At 42.5% G+C, this 16,885-nt stretch overlaps 1 protein-coding gene across 1 annotated transcript; it reads left to right on the plus strand.

The window, feature by feature from the left end:
• Nucleotides 1–7,322: 7,322 nt before the first annotated feature.
• On the plus strand, nucleotides 7,323–10,094 carry LOC138874210 (zinc finger BED domain-containing protein RICESLEEPER 2-like). Its single transcript, XM_070152758.1, has 4 exons — nucleotides 7,323–7,710; nucleotides 9,088–9,447; nucleotides 9,548–9,627; nucleotides 9,801–10,094. Exons 1-3 carry the CDS (start codon nucleotides 7,359–7,361, stop codon nucleotides 9,589–9,591), a joined length of 756 nt encoding a protein of 251 aa, XP_070008859.1. The 5' UTR covers nucleotides 7,323–7,358; the 3' UTR covers nucleotides 9,592–9,627; nucleotides 9,801–10,094.
• The last annotated feature ends 6,791 nt before the right edge of the window (nucleotides 10,095–16,885 follow it).

Here is a 16,885-nt window from a genome sequence, read left to right on the forward strand (position 1 = left end):
TTATTTTAAAATATGTTCCTTTTTTTGTAATTAAAGAATTTTATTAACAATTCTTAATTACTGTAAAGTTATGAATTTATTAATACTATATTAGCCTTTTTAATATTTAATTAGTAAAATATGCATATCTTTGAATATTTAATTTAAATAATATTTTATTTTTTATATGTAACATTAAAGAAATTATTTTTTGGATAATTTTTGTTGATAACATTCAAAAAATATTTAAACGTAAATGTCATTATAGGTGTATAACAGCCATTAACTATTAAAGCCAAAACATGTCAAAACAAACGATAATGTATAGAAAGCTTTGACTATAATAGGAATTGGCAACTTTTCAGGCTTAGATTATGTTTGGTTAGTGGTGTACAAACCGAATCGGAAATCACACCAAACCGAAAAGTCAAACCAAACCGATTAAAAAATTCAATGAGGTTTGGTTTGGTATTGAGTAAAAAAATTGGAACCGAACCAACATATTAATATATTACTTTACTTTACGAGTCCGGAACCAAAATGTGGTTCTTTTTGCCTCAAAATACGGAAATACGTGTTAAAAAAAAGTTACCAAACTATATATATCGCCACAAAAAGTGGCGCTATACAGTAACTGTAACTGCACTGTTACTGTATAGCGCCACTTTTAGTGGCGCTATATTAATTAAAGGCTGACATAACGCCACTATTAATGGCGTTATACGCCTTATTAAAAATCCCTCCGTCTTCTTCTTCTTCGTTTTATCTCCATTATTTTATTCCGGTCCCCCTCCCCCCCGATTCTGCCCCATTTAAAAAAAATAAAAATTGGGTCCCCCGGCACATAAAAGTTGAAGATTGGTTGTCCCACTTCGTGTTATTGTGGATTCACTCTTCCGGAGTCAAAATTTCGATCTATTTACTAAATCGAGGTATTTCGATTTATTTTAAGTTGAAACTTTTATAACAATGCATATTACTTGATTTGTATGTGTTCTATTTCGGTTTGTGTTTATTTTTTCCGAAACTAGCATGTTAAATTTTATCCGGATTTAATTTTAGTGTTGTATAAAAATATGTAAATTAGTCTAAAAATGTGTTTGTTAATATCCTCATGTATATTTATGTGTTTTTATGCCGTTTAGTTTAGATTATTTTTTAGCGTAGTAAAATGTAGACCTTTTTAGCGTAGTAAAACGTAGACCCTTTTAGTGTAGTAAAATTTAGAGCTTTGTAGCGTAGTATTGTGTAGTATTTTAGCTCTACTACACACAACCTCGTTTTTTGGAACGTCTTCGACCTTCACGTACATCTCCAACATTGTGGTTACAAGAAATTCCCGGCATTCGTCCGGAGTCCTCAGGAAATCACTCAAAGTGTCATCATCGTCGATGTTAAACTCTGAGTAAAAAGCAACCCCTTGCGGCGTAACGGAATACGGATATCTTCCGGTTACTTTGAGTATCACTGAACATTTTCTCACACTCATTTTTTTTGCATAACAACGATATCAATGTTTCGTACTCCATTGAAAGTGACAATTTAACATTATACTTAGCAAGTAAACTGTAGCCCACAGAGTTATTCTCCATCACAACCTCACCCCCCCCCAATATAATGATACTCTTATTCTACGTTCTTCAGACATAATAAAAAAATGCTGGAGAATTTAACAACAATAGAAACCAACAAGAGTTAAAAAAATTTTTTGAATGAAGATATGCGATTCTACGATGTTTATATAGGAAATGGCTAGCCGGAGAAGTTTTTTTTTTGTATATAGCGCCACAAAAAGTGGCTTTATACGCTTTTGAATTATTGAACCCAGAAATTATTGGTGGAGTCAGGTAATAAGGGGTATAGCGCCATTAATAGTGGCGCTATGTAAGATGTGTCAACCTTTAATTAATATAGCGCCACAAAAAGTGGCGCTATACAGTAACGGTGCAGTTCCGTTTCTAGCTTGTATTCTGCCATAAACTTCATATTCTTAGCATCAATTGCTCTAAACAACTAGCATAAAAATAGATCACATATTTTTAAAATTCCATTTACAAATTTAATTGTTGTTACCATTCTCACGGTAAACAGTTTGGCGCCCACCGTGAGGCTAAAAATAATAGTGATAATTTTCTTGCTGGTTTCATTGCTCAAACGCATGTTATCTTTCACACTTTTTCTTGTCCAAGATCTCTTGATTCCAGGTCAAAATGTATGGCTCGACAAAGCGGGTTGAGAACAACTACCTCGAAAATCACGGCAAAAATGGTGTGGCTGCTCTAGTCGTTGGCGCGACGCCACAGAACCCTGATAACGCATCTGGGCCGATCCCAGTGGACGTAGGCTCACAAGACGAGCAGCAGGTCGACGAAACCTCGCACACCGACGGGAGCATACAACATATCGACCGACAGGAAGCCCAAAAAACCCCAGCTCGAGAAGCATAGGAAGTAAGTCTTCACGATATTTTTGAAATGTTGCAGGCACAGCAGTTGGCTATCGCTCAGTTGCAAAGTCACCCGGAGACTCCCAACACAGCAGCGCGGGAAACAGCTCCCCCCCACCTAACAAATATTAGAGAGATCAAGCGATGACAGATCGATAACCAACCTTACCATAGCAAAGATGCTCAGGGATCTCTCCAAAAGGACCGGGTCAGGTTCATGGAAGCCCATGCAACGGCCCTCCCCCCCAAAGTGGTCCCGGAACTCGTTTCACGGAAGTACGTAACGCTAGAACTCCCTAAGTACAACGGGACCTCAGATCCCGACGATCACATCACCGTTTGTGCGTGCGCGGGAAGAGGCAACGACCTTCAAGATGATGAGTTCGAGCCCGTCTTATCGAAGAGGTTCGGGGAAACATTCTCAAAAGGAACCAAGATGTGGTGTCGTAGCCTAACACCTAACCCCACAAACTCGTTTACCGTACCAACAAATTCCTCTGTGGATACACACGCCGGTGCCATCGAAGCAGCGACAAAAGAGCCCGACACACCCGGGGCCGAACAAAGGGAGAATGAAATGCCACAGGAATTCGCACCCCATTTCCTGATAGAACGAACGAGATTGCCCCCGGTCTCGGATGACCGGGCAGCACAGGCCTTCGCCCAAAGCCTAAACAAACCAAGCCCAACGGTTTCAAGGCAGTTCAAACGAAACATAGTTGAGTACCCAGCCAAGATCTGGTCGGATGCCCGTATCCGGCGCCAGTCGCGAATCAGGGCCATGGACGACCATCCGGGAGCCTCCTCGGGCTCAGTATACCCAAGCAGGTTCCCGACAAGGAAACTAATGCCAAATAGATGGAGGTACCACCCGTACGCCGCGGATAGGGGGAACGCCCCGAGACGTAATCCACCTCGCAACGATTGGGAAATGGCCCGAGGGCAACGTCCTCGAGGAATCTTCAACAAAGCCAGATTCTACGAGTTATGGCCGGCAGGGGCACCTTTCCCATTAGAGTACAATTTCAGCATCGCTATACCAAACATCGTGTTCCCCATAAGCGAAACTAGGGATGCCAAACGGCTCAGACCTATTCGACCGAGTCCCCCTCAACGGAACTACAACCTGGAGCAAGAACCGCATTGCGCGCATGACCATGGGGTCGGAGATGGCCACCAACTCAGGAGGAAAACAAATGTGCTGCTCAATAAAAATCGCCACTGAGTACTGTCGAGCGATCAGGCTCGAATTCAGCCCCGAGAAAGGAAGGCAACCAGGAAGAACGAAGCAAACGAGCCGCGACGTATCGCCACGATAGTGGTGGAACGGAGACACCCTCCAAGGACTCATAAAATGGAAAGTAAAAATGTTCATCATCAGGGAAAAACGGGTCCAAGGATATATTCCAGAGGACGTCCTTTCATCCAGCAAAAAAGACACTAAGACTTTGCCTCGGCCCCACACTGACGCATTGGCAACCTTCTCCCTCATTTGACCTATTTCAAATAAAATATGTGTTCATGAATTCAGGTGGTTTGATCAACACATCGACGTTGTTGGGCCGAGGTTAATAGGGCGGCTCGGACTGCCGGGTCAAAACACGACCACCTCTTGAACCTTTAACAGATTCCAGAAGGCGATCTCTACAGCAAGAAGAAAGACCATTCTCTCGATACAACACGATTGGCTCAGATAGGAACGCCGAATCCCATACCGATAAAGGGGACACAAGGCACGGGCGTCTTACTCAGACGGCCACGGGCATACCGCATGAAGACAACGCCGCCCCCAATTCGCTCGAAGGATGAAATTCCATGCAATGGACGGAATTAGAACCGTGAGCGGAAAGCAATACACGAAAAAAGGAAATTTCGCATCACATGACACACCACCAGCACCAACATCTCCACTATTGAAAGAATCAAAGGGTAAGCGAACCACATTTTCGGCAAAGTCCGATTAAACACGATGGAGGGCCGAATTAGAACCCATACTCCGAAGCAGTAGGAACATATCAAACCCCGGAGCATCGCCTACACACCTCGCGATAAAGAAAACCTACCTCTCTCCTTCGTTATTTTCCACTAATTTGTGTGCAGGCATCCGGCCAGGGCGTTCGGAAGTGCTAACTCTACCCGGGGACCCCAAAGCCTTAACATGACCCGTCACACTCTTCTCCCTCGACCGGACTTCCGCCCAAAAGAGGGTCTCACTAGCGAGGTTCTTAGCGGAACAACGTACCCCTTGAGGAGGATCCGACAAGATCGCAATCCTTCCTTCTGCAATCAAACGATGAAGGGCACCCCTCCTCTCTCTGAAAAGCGCCGACCACTCAGAAGAGCCGGGGAACGACCGACTCGGTTTCAATAAGGAATCATATACCGGACCAAATGGTCCGAGGAGCCGCGCCCGCGCGGGCTGAGATCAGAACAATGAAACGATATGTGTTTATGCCAAGCAACAAAAGAATATCTTTTCAGCATCTCATATGCCAAACAAGGAAATCTCAGTATACTCTCGGAAGGGACCCCTCCACCGAATGCATCCCGAAATACTCGGAGACTTAGCATCAACAAGTTGGCACCCACACGACCCCAGGGTCGGAACTCCGGGCTCATAAAGCCCCAGCAAGGTAACTTCGAGCTCACGAATAATGACCTTCGAGCCTAAGCAAACTCGATGACTCAGAGACTGCCATTAATCGCCATGCACTGGAAAACCCGAAACTGTAACACCCCGAGCGGGCAGACTTGGTATAATTAGATCTATTCTACATAGCAACACAAACTGTAAAACCTCAACAAGCATGACAAACTGTAAGACCTCAATAGGCATGAAACTCAAAATCCCGAAGTTTAGGCTTACGTCGCATTTGTAAGAATCCCGAAAGGGCATACCTTTGGTGTAGACGCCTAAACTATCGTTGGATATCAAAAATGGCCTCGGCCAAACACATATGACTACGGTCAAAACGGCTAATACAACCAAATTAACGCGACTCGGGACTCTCGACCGTCGCTAAACAAAATTGTAGGCCATTACTCCGAATATACTTCGGAAAAAACCGGTTAAAACATGCTTCCCTCAACAAGCAAATGAGCTTCGACCATGTCAGCTCCAAATCACAAGGCTTCGACCTACTCAACCTACGAGCTAAGAACCTTCTGAGGTGCTCAAACATCGCCGATAACGACTTGAAATCGAGGTTCTTCCAGAACCGATGACGGGTCAGGCAAAATCATTTCAAAAAGACCTTAACGAGAGGAATAACAAATTCACTGGACCCAAAATAGTTGAAACAACAAACGACCAAGGGCAAAGAGATAAAAATCATCGCCATCCGCCCATACAGGCACAAAAAAACTTGAGGGTCAATTAAAGCTCGAGTCGCAATGCGACTCGGAGACTGAACCCGAAATAGTGGAAATAACAAATTCCCGAGGGCGAGAAATAAAAACTATTATCATCCGCCCACACGGACACAAAAGATTGAAGGTCAGGCAAGCTCGAGTCGAGGCCTGACTCGGAGAATAAGCCTAAACAGCTGGGCAAAGCGCAGAGGCCCCAACGCCTGCTCGCCTAAAAAATTGCACCTAAAAGCCTCGGGGCCTGCCTAATTAGCTTCGGACCCACGAGGTTCCCGCCAAACACCAAAACCAGACCGCCTGGTCAAAAGCAATACGGAAAAAGATACAAATGAGGTAAAGCTTCAAGTTTTCTCTCATTTTATGTATGCGCGAAAGGCACGCTCTCCGTCTACAAACATGCTATGTAAACAGCAAATACAAGATGGCAATATCTACACTCCACTCCAAAAGGCTATGGCTAAACCGGCCCCAGATTCGCTCTTCGTGACATCAGCAAGAAGTGACCGAGCGTCATGCTTGTCTGTCCTTGCTCGAGCTAATTCCTCTAAGAGAACGAAACCCCTTGCGCTGACCTATCTTCGAGATCTGCAACGGATATATTCCTTGATCCTCCTCTCCCGGTCGAGGGTCCGCTTCAGCTCGGCTTGGGCATCAGCAACGTCCTTCATACGAATCGCCATCTCCTAATCAGCCTTGGTTCGGCTTAATGCCGCGTCTAGGGCTGTGCATTTGGATCGGATATCCGAAATCCGATCCGACATACTCTATTTCGGATTTTCGGATTTCGGATTTCGGATTTTCGGATTGGATACGGATTATGTTTTATAAAATTTCGAATTTTCGGATTGGATTCGGATTGGCATGATTTTAATCCGATCCGATCTGAAATCCGAAATTATATGGGCCTATATATAAATAGTTAAATTCTTTAGGGTTAAATAACTTAACCCGGTTAAGTTAGTATACTATACTAATAGTTCTATACTACCCTAAATACTATTCCTATTTCTCCTACCCTAAATCTTCTTTTCCGCCTCTTTCACTTAGGATCCGTGCACAGCCCTAGCTGTTCGTTCACCACTGAGTCGTTCACCAGCCCTAGCTGTTCGTTCACCAGTGAGTCCGCCTCTCTTCTTCAAAGTTCATAGTGAACTGACCAGTCCAGGGTTCCGCTCCGCCTCTCTTCTTCAGTGTTCATACTGTTCCGCGGTTCCGCCTCTCTTCTTCAGAGTTCAGAGTTCAGTCGCCTTAGATTCCGCGGTTCTGCCTCTCTTCTTCTTCACTCTTTATCTCAGTGACTCAGTAGTCAGTCCTCTCGGTGTCGAAGTCTCAACTATCAAGCCAGTAAAGTAATCTTCTTCTTCACTATTAGTTACTATTGTTCATACTGTTTTTTCAATTTTTATGTATGTATCGATTTGTCTTTATGTTCTGTTTATCTCTTTCATTTTCTATTCTGATTTTATTACAACATCTATTTCTGATTTTATTTAGTTTTTTTTCTATTACAACATCTATTTCTGATTTTATTTAGGTTTTTTTGTTTGTTTTGGACCTTTGGTAGATGGAAAACGAAACAGAGACAGTGAATGAACTTCAAATTGTTGAAACAGTTGGTGAAAGTAATGCTTCAACTGATTCAGATTCAACAACCAATAACATTGAATCTGAACCTGGTTCGAAGAAAATAAAAATGGTTAAAGAAAGATCAATGGCTTGGCGTTACTTCAACAAGTTCACTGATTCCGAGGGTGTGAAAAAAGCGAGGTGCAAGTTTTGTTCAGAAGAATATGTAGATGATACTAAGCATAGCGGCACAAGCAATTTGTTATTGCATATTCCCAAATGTCCGACCAATCCCTACAAGGCAGAAGGTAGCCAGACAACATTAGGTTTTCAGCCGCAAGGTCTAACAGGTGATGTTTCAGTTATCCCTTGGAAATTTGATCAAGAGGCATGTAGGAGGGCTTTAGCTCGTATGATTATTAAAGATGAACTTCCTTTTATTTCTGTTGAAAAAGATGGATTTAGAGACTTTGTTAGAAGTCTTCAACCTTTATTTCATATTCCATCTCGTACTACTATGACTAGGGATTGTCTTGAGATTTACCATGAAGCTAGACTTGCTTTGAAGTCTATTCTTAAAGAATCAAAACAGAGAATATGTATTACTACTGACACATGGACTTCAATTCAAAGAATTAATTATATGTGTGTTACAGCCCATTACATTGACAATAATTGGAAATTACATAAAAGGATATTGAATTTTTGTCCAATTACTAGTCATAAAGGTCAAGATTTAGCTAGTGGTATTGCAAAGTGTTTACTTGAATGGGGAGTGGATAAAGTATTTACTGTGACAGTTGATAATGCGAGTTCTAATGATGTGATGGTTAGAGAGTTATCCAAGCAATTTACTAGATGGAACACTAACTTGATGGAAGGTAAGCATGTTCATGTGAGATGTATGGCTCACATCATCAATCTAGTTGTTCAAGATGGGTTGAGAGATGGGAGTGTGTCTGTTGAACGAATAAGACAAGCTGTTAGGTACATTAGACAATCTCCCGCAAGATGGAAAAAGTTTAAAGAATGTTGTGATCTTGATAGGATAACTTCTAAAAAATCATTGTGCTTGGATGTTCCTACTAGGTGGAACTCCACATATTTGATGTTGAAGGTTGCTACAGTTTATGAGGAAGCCTTTACAAAGTATTGTGATATTGATTATGGTTTGATGTCATGTATTTCTAACTGCATTTGTGAGGATGGACAACCTGCAGGTCCACTTTTAAGTAGTGATTGGGATAGTGTAAGACGTATTGTGAAGTTTCTGGAAATTTTTTATGAACTCACCTTGAAAGTATCAGGTACACTTTATATTACGTCTAATGTGCACTTTCTTGAAATATGTGTTGTTGATTCTTCTTTGAAAGAGTTGATGCAAAATGAAGATGCTTTCTTGAGAGAAATGGCAAAGAATATGAAAGAAAAATTTGACAAGTATTGGGGGGATCCACATAAGATGAACAAAATGATTTTTATCTCATGTGTGCTTGATCCACGCCATAAGTTTAATACTCTTTCATTTGCACTTGGTTCTATGTTTGGAGAAACAGTAGGTTTGAAAATACAAGAGGATGTGAAAACATACATGGATACTTTGTTTAATGTGTATGCAATGAAAAATGGTGGTTCTGGTTCATGTCCATCTTCTTCTTCTCCATCTTCTCCATCTTCTGGTCCATCTTCTCCATCTTCTTCATCATTGCTCTCAAAATTCATGCTAGATTTAAAGCAGCATAAGAAATGTGGCGGAGTTGATTCTAAAACGGAGTTAGATAAATATTTGGGTGAAGATGTTGAGGAAGACCATGAAAAGTTTAACATTCTGGGGTGGTGGAAGTTGAACTCACCTAGATTTCCCACTCTTGCTGAGATGGCACGTGATGTGCTAGCCATTCCGATTTCTAGTGTTGCCTCAGAATCAGCCTTTAGCACCGGCGGACGCATACTTGATCCATTTAGGAGTTCATTGACTCCTAGATTGGTTCAAGCTCTTGTGTGTGTCCAAGATTGGCTTCGTAATGAATCAACAACTTCGATTAAAATTGAAGAAGATTTAGATAATCTTGAACAACTTGAAGCTGGTAAGCCTATCTTATTACTTGTGTTTAATGTATACTTTATTTGTATGTTTATTTAGATTACTTCTAAACTAATTTCTTGTGTTACTATCTTATTATACAGAATTTATGAATACGGGAAGAGAGCCTTGCATTGTCGACATATAGTGATTTTCCATTTGTTGTACAAGGCTACAAGCTCAGGTATTTCATTATACACTTGCTCTGAAAATGATCTTTGTATTGATTCATTATACACTTGCTCTCAGTCTCATGTATTTCATTATACAAGCTCTTTGTATTATACAGGTATTTCTGGACCATGAGCTATCTTTCTCTTTCTTTGAAAATGCTCTTTGTATTGTTTGAAATTGCAGATTTTTAACTTGTCTCACAGTCCTACTGAGAATCTGAGATTGAGAGCTACATTTGGCCTAGTTGCTGGTTTGTGTTGACTGTTGCGGCTTCCCAAAACATGGAACTTGGAACTCTTTTGTTATGTGTAATATTTTAAAGAACTGTTGGGACTTTAGTAGTTTGGTTTGTTTTATTTTGCTATGAAAATTTGGTTTGAAAGACAATTGATTGTGTTTTGTTTTGGGGTCTTCAGTTTGGTACTTTGGTTTACTGTCCAGTTGTGTAAATTTCAGATTGTTGTTTTGTTTTGTTAAGTTCGAACATTGTTACTAGGACTGTGCATTTTTAAACTCAGACAATTCGAAATTTGGTACTCAAACTGTGCAGTTTTGTTAAGTCCAGTTGTGTATATATATTTGTTTATATACTTCGAAGAAGTTCTGAAAATTAACAATCCGATCCGACAATCCGAAAATTTATCCGATCCAAAGTTTCAAATCCGATCCGATCCAATGTTAATTCGGATCGGATTTGGATTGCCCTTTTCAGAATCCGAAATCCGAAATCCGAATCCGAAATATGCTAAATCCGATCCGTGCACAGCCTTAGCCGCGTCAACCCGGACATCGATTATCTCAGCCTTGATCTTCGAGAGATCAGACTCGAGTTTACCGATCATATCTGCTAGAAGTATAGCGTTGTCACGAGCCAAGTGGAGTTGGGCCTCGAAGGCAGGAACCTTGGCCAAAGCACCTCTCTCCTCTAAAGCTTGAGCTTGCACCTGAGCCCTTAGCTCGCCACAAGCATTCCTAACACGGTCGATGTCGCCCTTGAGGTACTCTAAGGCCTCCGTCTTTTTCTGCAGCTAATATAGGAAAAAAGGGTTAACCTTAAGGGCCAAAAGAGTGAAGTGCATGCTACGAAAGGTTACCTGCTCCATTAAATAGCTCTCGTAATTTGAGTTTCGATACGCCTCATATCGCCAATGCAGCAACTCAGCCTCCTTTTCCTCGCTGAGGGGACTAAAGGACTCACCCTAGTCCAGAACTTTCCAAAGCCTGGCTCCTTGATGGAGCATCTCGGACTTGAGCCTATCATAGGCCTGCATAAGGAAAACCCGATGAAGAAAGGAGGACGCGGAATACAGAAGAACTACACCTAAACTCACCATAAAGTGAACCCGGTGGACTTCCTCGAAGTCAGAGCACACTCCTGTTGATCTTGCCCATTCGGCCCAAGGAGAACCAACCTCGGGCAAGGCATATTCACTCGGAGGAACCGCCATCCGAGAATCAAACACTTCGGGAATGACCGGCCGGAGCGATGCCCTCTCCTCGAAGACACGGGCCCGTTCAGCCCCACTAAGAGCTCCGTCACACTGCGGGTACGGATCCCGTTTGTCTCCATCATCCCTTAGCTCAGAGGTCGACGATTCTTTCCCCTCTCCGGAAGAGCATATCCTCCCCCCAAGGAGCCGTTTGATGCCTGCAACGGTAATACCAGTACAAAAAAAAAGGAAAGTGTCATCTCAAATGTACGAAGACCAGGGTAAAGGCATCGTATGCACATACCTTGGTATTTTTCTTCCCATCTGTTACGGGACACAACTCGCCATCGACGCTCGTCGCAGGTCGAATGGGTCACCAACCTCCGGACCCAGCCGGGCAAATCGAGAACTTCGCTCGTCGTCCATGAAGTTGCCGCAAAAGGGGAGAAAAATAGTTACTCAACAGACTTTCGCTATAAGCAAAACCTAAGAAAGCACCAGGCACTCCACTCAAGTGCGTAATTCCATCCCTCGGGAAATGGCATAAGCTCCATGGGGATAATGTCGGCCGTCCGGACCCGGACGAACCAATTGGCCCACTCTCGATCCCCATCTTCTTTGTTATCAACAACAAAGGGCGTGGACAAACGACACTGTAGGGTTAGCAGGCCTCGGTGATGAAAGGGCCGGTACAGCCTGACGAGGTGACTGAGCGTGGATTCAAGCCCAACCTTTTCCGCAAAGAGCCTCATCATCAGCGCCACTCGCCATAATGATGGATGTATCTATGCCAGGGCAACCCGATATTTTCAGAAATCGAGCACGACTCTATCAAAGGGGCCAAATGCGAAGGGATATAGGTACATGCTCAAGAATCCATTAGCAGAGTATGTAATGCTCTCACTCGGGGAAAGCGCCTTCAACGGTATCTCTTCTCTCCATCCACAATATCTCCTCATCATCTCTAGATGTTCCTCTCTTATCAAAGACACAATCTTCAGAGGGAACTCCCGCGGATCCTGAACGCTGGGCGTGGAACTCTCTCCTCCCCGTTGGGCCGGCTCCGAAGTAGTTACCATGGCTATGGTAGAATCGACAAACTAAGGCAAAAATGTGCTCCAACACTTTTCGCGCCTGAAGAAATGAAGAACCCTATGCCAAGGCAGAAGGGTAGCTATCTAAAATAGTGAGTCCTTTTGAAGAAGCCAAAGCCGCCCACATATATGGGGGAAACAACGATGATTCACCTATCCGGAGTGAACCCCGAGGGGCCAACGGCCTCAATACAGATCGATAGGGTAATACCCGATCCCAAAGGCATCCTTCAATGAAGAATCCAGGCCTCAAGGAGTCGACCGTATTGACTCTAGTTTCGAGGAAACATCCGACCTCTAGGATCCCCGCCAAAAAAGAAGTCAGATTTCGGGAAGCTTTCAACGCCATCACTCGACCCGAGGCGATGCCTGATCTCATGGTTTTCTTTTCTAAAAAGGAAATATAAGCACGCGAAGTTTCGATCACGTAGGCTCCAGGAAGGCTCGAAGCAGCGCCTGAGTATAGGCAATCCCTCAACAGGAGTCTATCCCCTATGCTTTAAAAAGCTATCTGCGTCAAGTATAAAAGAGACCCCCAGGTACCCGAAGCTGACCTTCACTCAGAATGTCATTCTCGAAAGCTCAAAAACTTAACGTACTATCTACATGCAAACTCGGAGGGCCCGACAGCTCGAACCTATTAGATCAATTCAGGCTTGGTCCAAGGTACGATGATGGGCTCGAAAAAGAGCCATGTCAATCAACAGGGGATCAGAGAGAACGCTTGCATCAGAGTTAGATATCAGCGGTCGACAATAAAGGAAAACGTTCAAATGCCTCAAAGGGCACGAGAACATGCAGTTATAAGGCAAGAATCGGAAGTAGAAGTCAATGAAGTATATTCATATTCATAAAAATTCATGAACAACAGCCCTCGAGGGGTCCTTACATACAATTAAAAATGCCTACAGAAGATCTCTACACCAAAAAGGGAAGAAACAGAAGGATGCACCCGTGAAGTAAAAGCCAAGAGAACCTCGGAGAGACAGTGGACCGAACAAGCATCGGTCCTGCTTGCACGGCTACTTAGAGTCCACTTCTTAGAACATCTAGCCGTGCAAGCCCCCAGTTGAAGGCAGAGCACCATGTCGAGCCGGGGTATGAAGGTGAGCAGCGGTGTATAATCCGGGACCCCTTTTGAGCAACGGTATGTAATCCGAAGAGCTTTTCATGAGCAGGGAAAGTTGAACCTCGTGTGTCGTCGTCTCGGGCCAACAATAGCAACAACAACAGACGTAGCAGCAACCACAGCAGCAGTAGGATGGCATGGTTATGCTCGACAAAGGGAAGCCCCGGCAAGAGTCCACAACACGATATACGGGAGCTCCACCAAATGGCCTTAAGGCCATGAGTCCCAAGTTTGATGTTCAGAGATAAAAGAAGATGATAAGAAGAAATGGGCAAGTGAGCCAATGAAGGTACTAGTATAGAAAAATCAGCGCCAAGGCACCCCCATTTATAGGGGTAACGACACGATCATCAAGGCTTTGGAAGATTGACCGGCGAATGCAATTATTGCGCTCTTGAAAAATCAAATCGACGCCGGTACACTCACTTTGGAGAACGAGAATTGACAGTGTGTTAAAGTCCACAGGGCACCCCGGTTGTCACAAAAACTCGCGCCACAGGTTATATCATTGGTGCGATGTCACCGTAAGAAGCTCGAGAAGTTAGGTGTCAGAATCATTTCCTATCGCTTCGTTCTAGGAAACGCTGAGACTATATGTATGCGGCGAAATCAGAAGACTCGATTTAGCTATCGAGCCACTTCGGAAGAATGCCTCGAGACCCCGAGGACGTGAAGCCACGACCGAGTTCCCTCCCTCGGGGCTCATCGGGGCCCGACTCAAAGAAAATAAAGGACGAGGCCAGAACAGAAGGGGAAGTTCCCTAGGCACACGACTAAGTTTGACAGGGCCGACCTACCCAGAGCCTACGCCGAAGCGTCGCGTCTAACCATTACATCTCCATACTTTACAATTAATGCCCATGTACTATAGCCGGGTTCCCCTCCTATATAAAGGGAACCCACGCCACCTTGTAAAAGGCTGATGTTGCTCCAACTATTTCTCCTCAAGTGCAATAATATCTCGCTCTTCCTTCTTTCTAACTTGCTTGCTCTCACTGATCCGAGGCCACTTTAATATCTATTGCTTTCTTACTTGTTCTTCATTCTATCGCTTGGTATTGGTCATAAAGAGCCTTGTTTAATCATATCTTAGCTGTTATCCCATTCCCGATTGCCCCCGATAGCTCGAGATCGACCTAGACGTCGACCTCGAGGTCTCCCATCGACTAATCCTACACTCGGGCAGCAGGTTTCTTGGTTCGTTCAACTCCCTGTTTTAGTCTGTATCCCCTTTGTAAACAAGCCCGGACAGTAAGCCTTAAGGTTTGGTTATCGCTCCGTTTCTAGCTTGTATTCTGCCATAAACTTCATATTCTTAGCATCAACTGCTCTAAACAACTAACATAAAAATAGATCATGTATTTTTAGAATCCCATTTACAAATTTAATTATTGTTACCATTTTCACGGTAAACAGTATTAAAATGAGGGTTTTATTCATTTAACATATTTTGAGTTGGGAGCTCAGAATTGGGCAATATTTTAGGCAATTTTTACCATATGAATTGGAGTAAGTGTTCTCTACTCAGTTTTAGTTATACTCCAGGAATCTGTCTTCGATTTTAGCTTTTGGTTGATGAATTTTAAAGAGGAAATTGAGGGTTTTGGCCTAAAGTTTCATAATATGAATTTTTGAGTTTTGAACATTGATTTGGAGTTGGAATTGAGTGAGACTAGTATGGTTGGACTCGTAATTGAATGGGTTATCAGATTTTATGAGTTTTGTCGAGTTCCGAGGTATGGGCCCGAGTGTGATTTTTGGCCAGATTTGGGATTTGATTGAGGATTCGATCTTTATCATTTGAAATTATTTCCTTGGACTTTATTTGATTTGTTTGAGTTGCTTTTGGAAAGTTTTGAGCCGCTCGGAAGTCACTACGCGCGTGATGGCATTTTTGGAGCACCGCTTGGCTTGCTCGATATTGTAATTGGCTTGTTCGAGGTAAGTGTCTTGCCTAACTTTATTGAGGAAATTTTTCCTCCTATTTGACATTGTTTGCTACATGCGGGGGTGATACATATATGAGGTGATGAGCGTATATGTATGTGCCGAGGTTAATCATGCTCGGGGGTAGATTATGTTACATTTGTGTTTGTAGAACTTCATGACCTTCCTACTTCATACCTTACTTGACTCTTAAATGCTAAGAACATAATATTAGATGATAGAAATCAAGACTTAGCTTATTATAACTTGATCAAACTTGACAGATTTCTAAGAATGCATTGATGTGTCTAATTTGGTCATCTCTATGCGAAATCACTATTACATTACTATGACCAATATTCTTGAAATACTAGACTCTATACTTATGTAATGGATCATTTGTGATATTTGTGGAGGTGAATAATATGATTCTTTAAGGTTGTTGAATCATTGTTGACTTGAAAAGTTGTGATTTAGAATTTGTTTGGAATATCCGTTAAAACACTCTCCTCGATGTTACTTATACCTCCTGCCTTGTCATTGTATTGATATCCATATGCTTGGTAAGGAAGAGTATAAAGCACGAAGGGTGATGCCGTGATATTTTATATATATTATCATGTGAGGAAGAGTGTAAAACATGAAGGGTGATGCCGTGCCATTTTATATACATTATCATCTGAGGAAAAGTGTAAAGCACAAAGGGAGTACTGTGCCACATTATTGAATGTAAAAGCACGAAGAGTGATGTCGTGCCATATCATTTGAGAGTAAAAGCATGAAGGGTGATGTCGTGCCATATCATTTGAGAGTAAAAGCACGAAGGGTGATGCCGTACCATATCATTTGAGAGTAAAAGCACGAAGGGTGATGCCGCGCCATTTCATTTATATTGTTATACTTGTATGTTATCGTGAGGTCATGGCACGATGGGTGTTTTCATGCAGGCGAGGATGAGGGACATGCATTATGTTTGATATTAGTCTTCCGTGTATACGTTCATGTCTTTACCTTGAACTGTTATTGTTATAATTATAGACCTGATGTGACCTGTTGCTATTGTATCATTGATCTCTATCTTAATTGTTGTTGTGTTGCTCATACCCTTTACCCGCTTAACTTATAAATACCATGTCTATTTCCTGCTTTTATAATTATGCTCATGTTGTATCTTTTCTATTGCACTTTAGTATAAGCCTTCCACCATGCTAGCCATTTATGTTCTTATTTGTCAACTTGTAAAGATTATGTGTTTCCTTCTTATTTGTTATATTTGTACTTAGGCCTCCAATATGCTATTTAATTGAAGTTGGTATTCCTTGTTTTCTAATTGTTGTTATTATTCACGTGCTTTCCGCTTAGTTTTTTACTGTGCCTACATGTGTATCCTTGTCCGTTGTTGTTACTTGCGTATTTCCTACTTTGTAATTCCTGTTATCGATATTTCTGTCATCTGGTTGGTTCTATTACTCGTACATTTGGGAGGATGAGTTGAACGCACGAAGGGTGTTGCTGTGCTAATTGATTTGTCATAAAAATCATTTTATATATGGTGAGGCAGAGATAGAAGCATGAAGAGTGTTACCATGCCGTTTGACTTGATATCTTGGATATACTTCTCATACCAGGAAAGACTGTAAATCTTCTACTGTGATTCCTTTCAGTAATTGTTGGGTGTCTCGCAGAGTT

This window comes from Nicotiana sylvestris, chromosome 7, assembly GCF_000393655.2.
Source record: "Nicotiana sylvestris chromosome 7, ASM39365v2, whole genome shotgun sequence".
Classification (NCBI taxonomy): domain Eukaryota; kingdom Viridiplantae; phylum Streptophyta; class Magnoliopsida; order Solanales; family Solanaceae; genus Nicotiana; species Nicotiana sylvestris.

Coding starts and splice junctions, on each gene's coding strand:
- LOC138874210 (XM_070152758.1), top strand. CDS start 7,359: ATGGAAAACGAAACAGAGACAGTGAATGAACTTCAAATTGTTGAAACA. Junction 7,711..9,087: donor TCAGCCGCAAGGTCTAACAG/GTGATGTTTCAG, acceptor AATTCATGCTAG/ATTTAAAGCAGCATAAGAAA. Junction 9,448..9,547: donor TCTTGAACAACTTGAAGCTG/GTAAGCCTATCT, acceptor CTTATTATACAG/AATTTATGAATACGGGAAGA.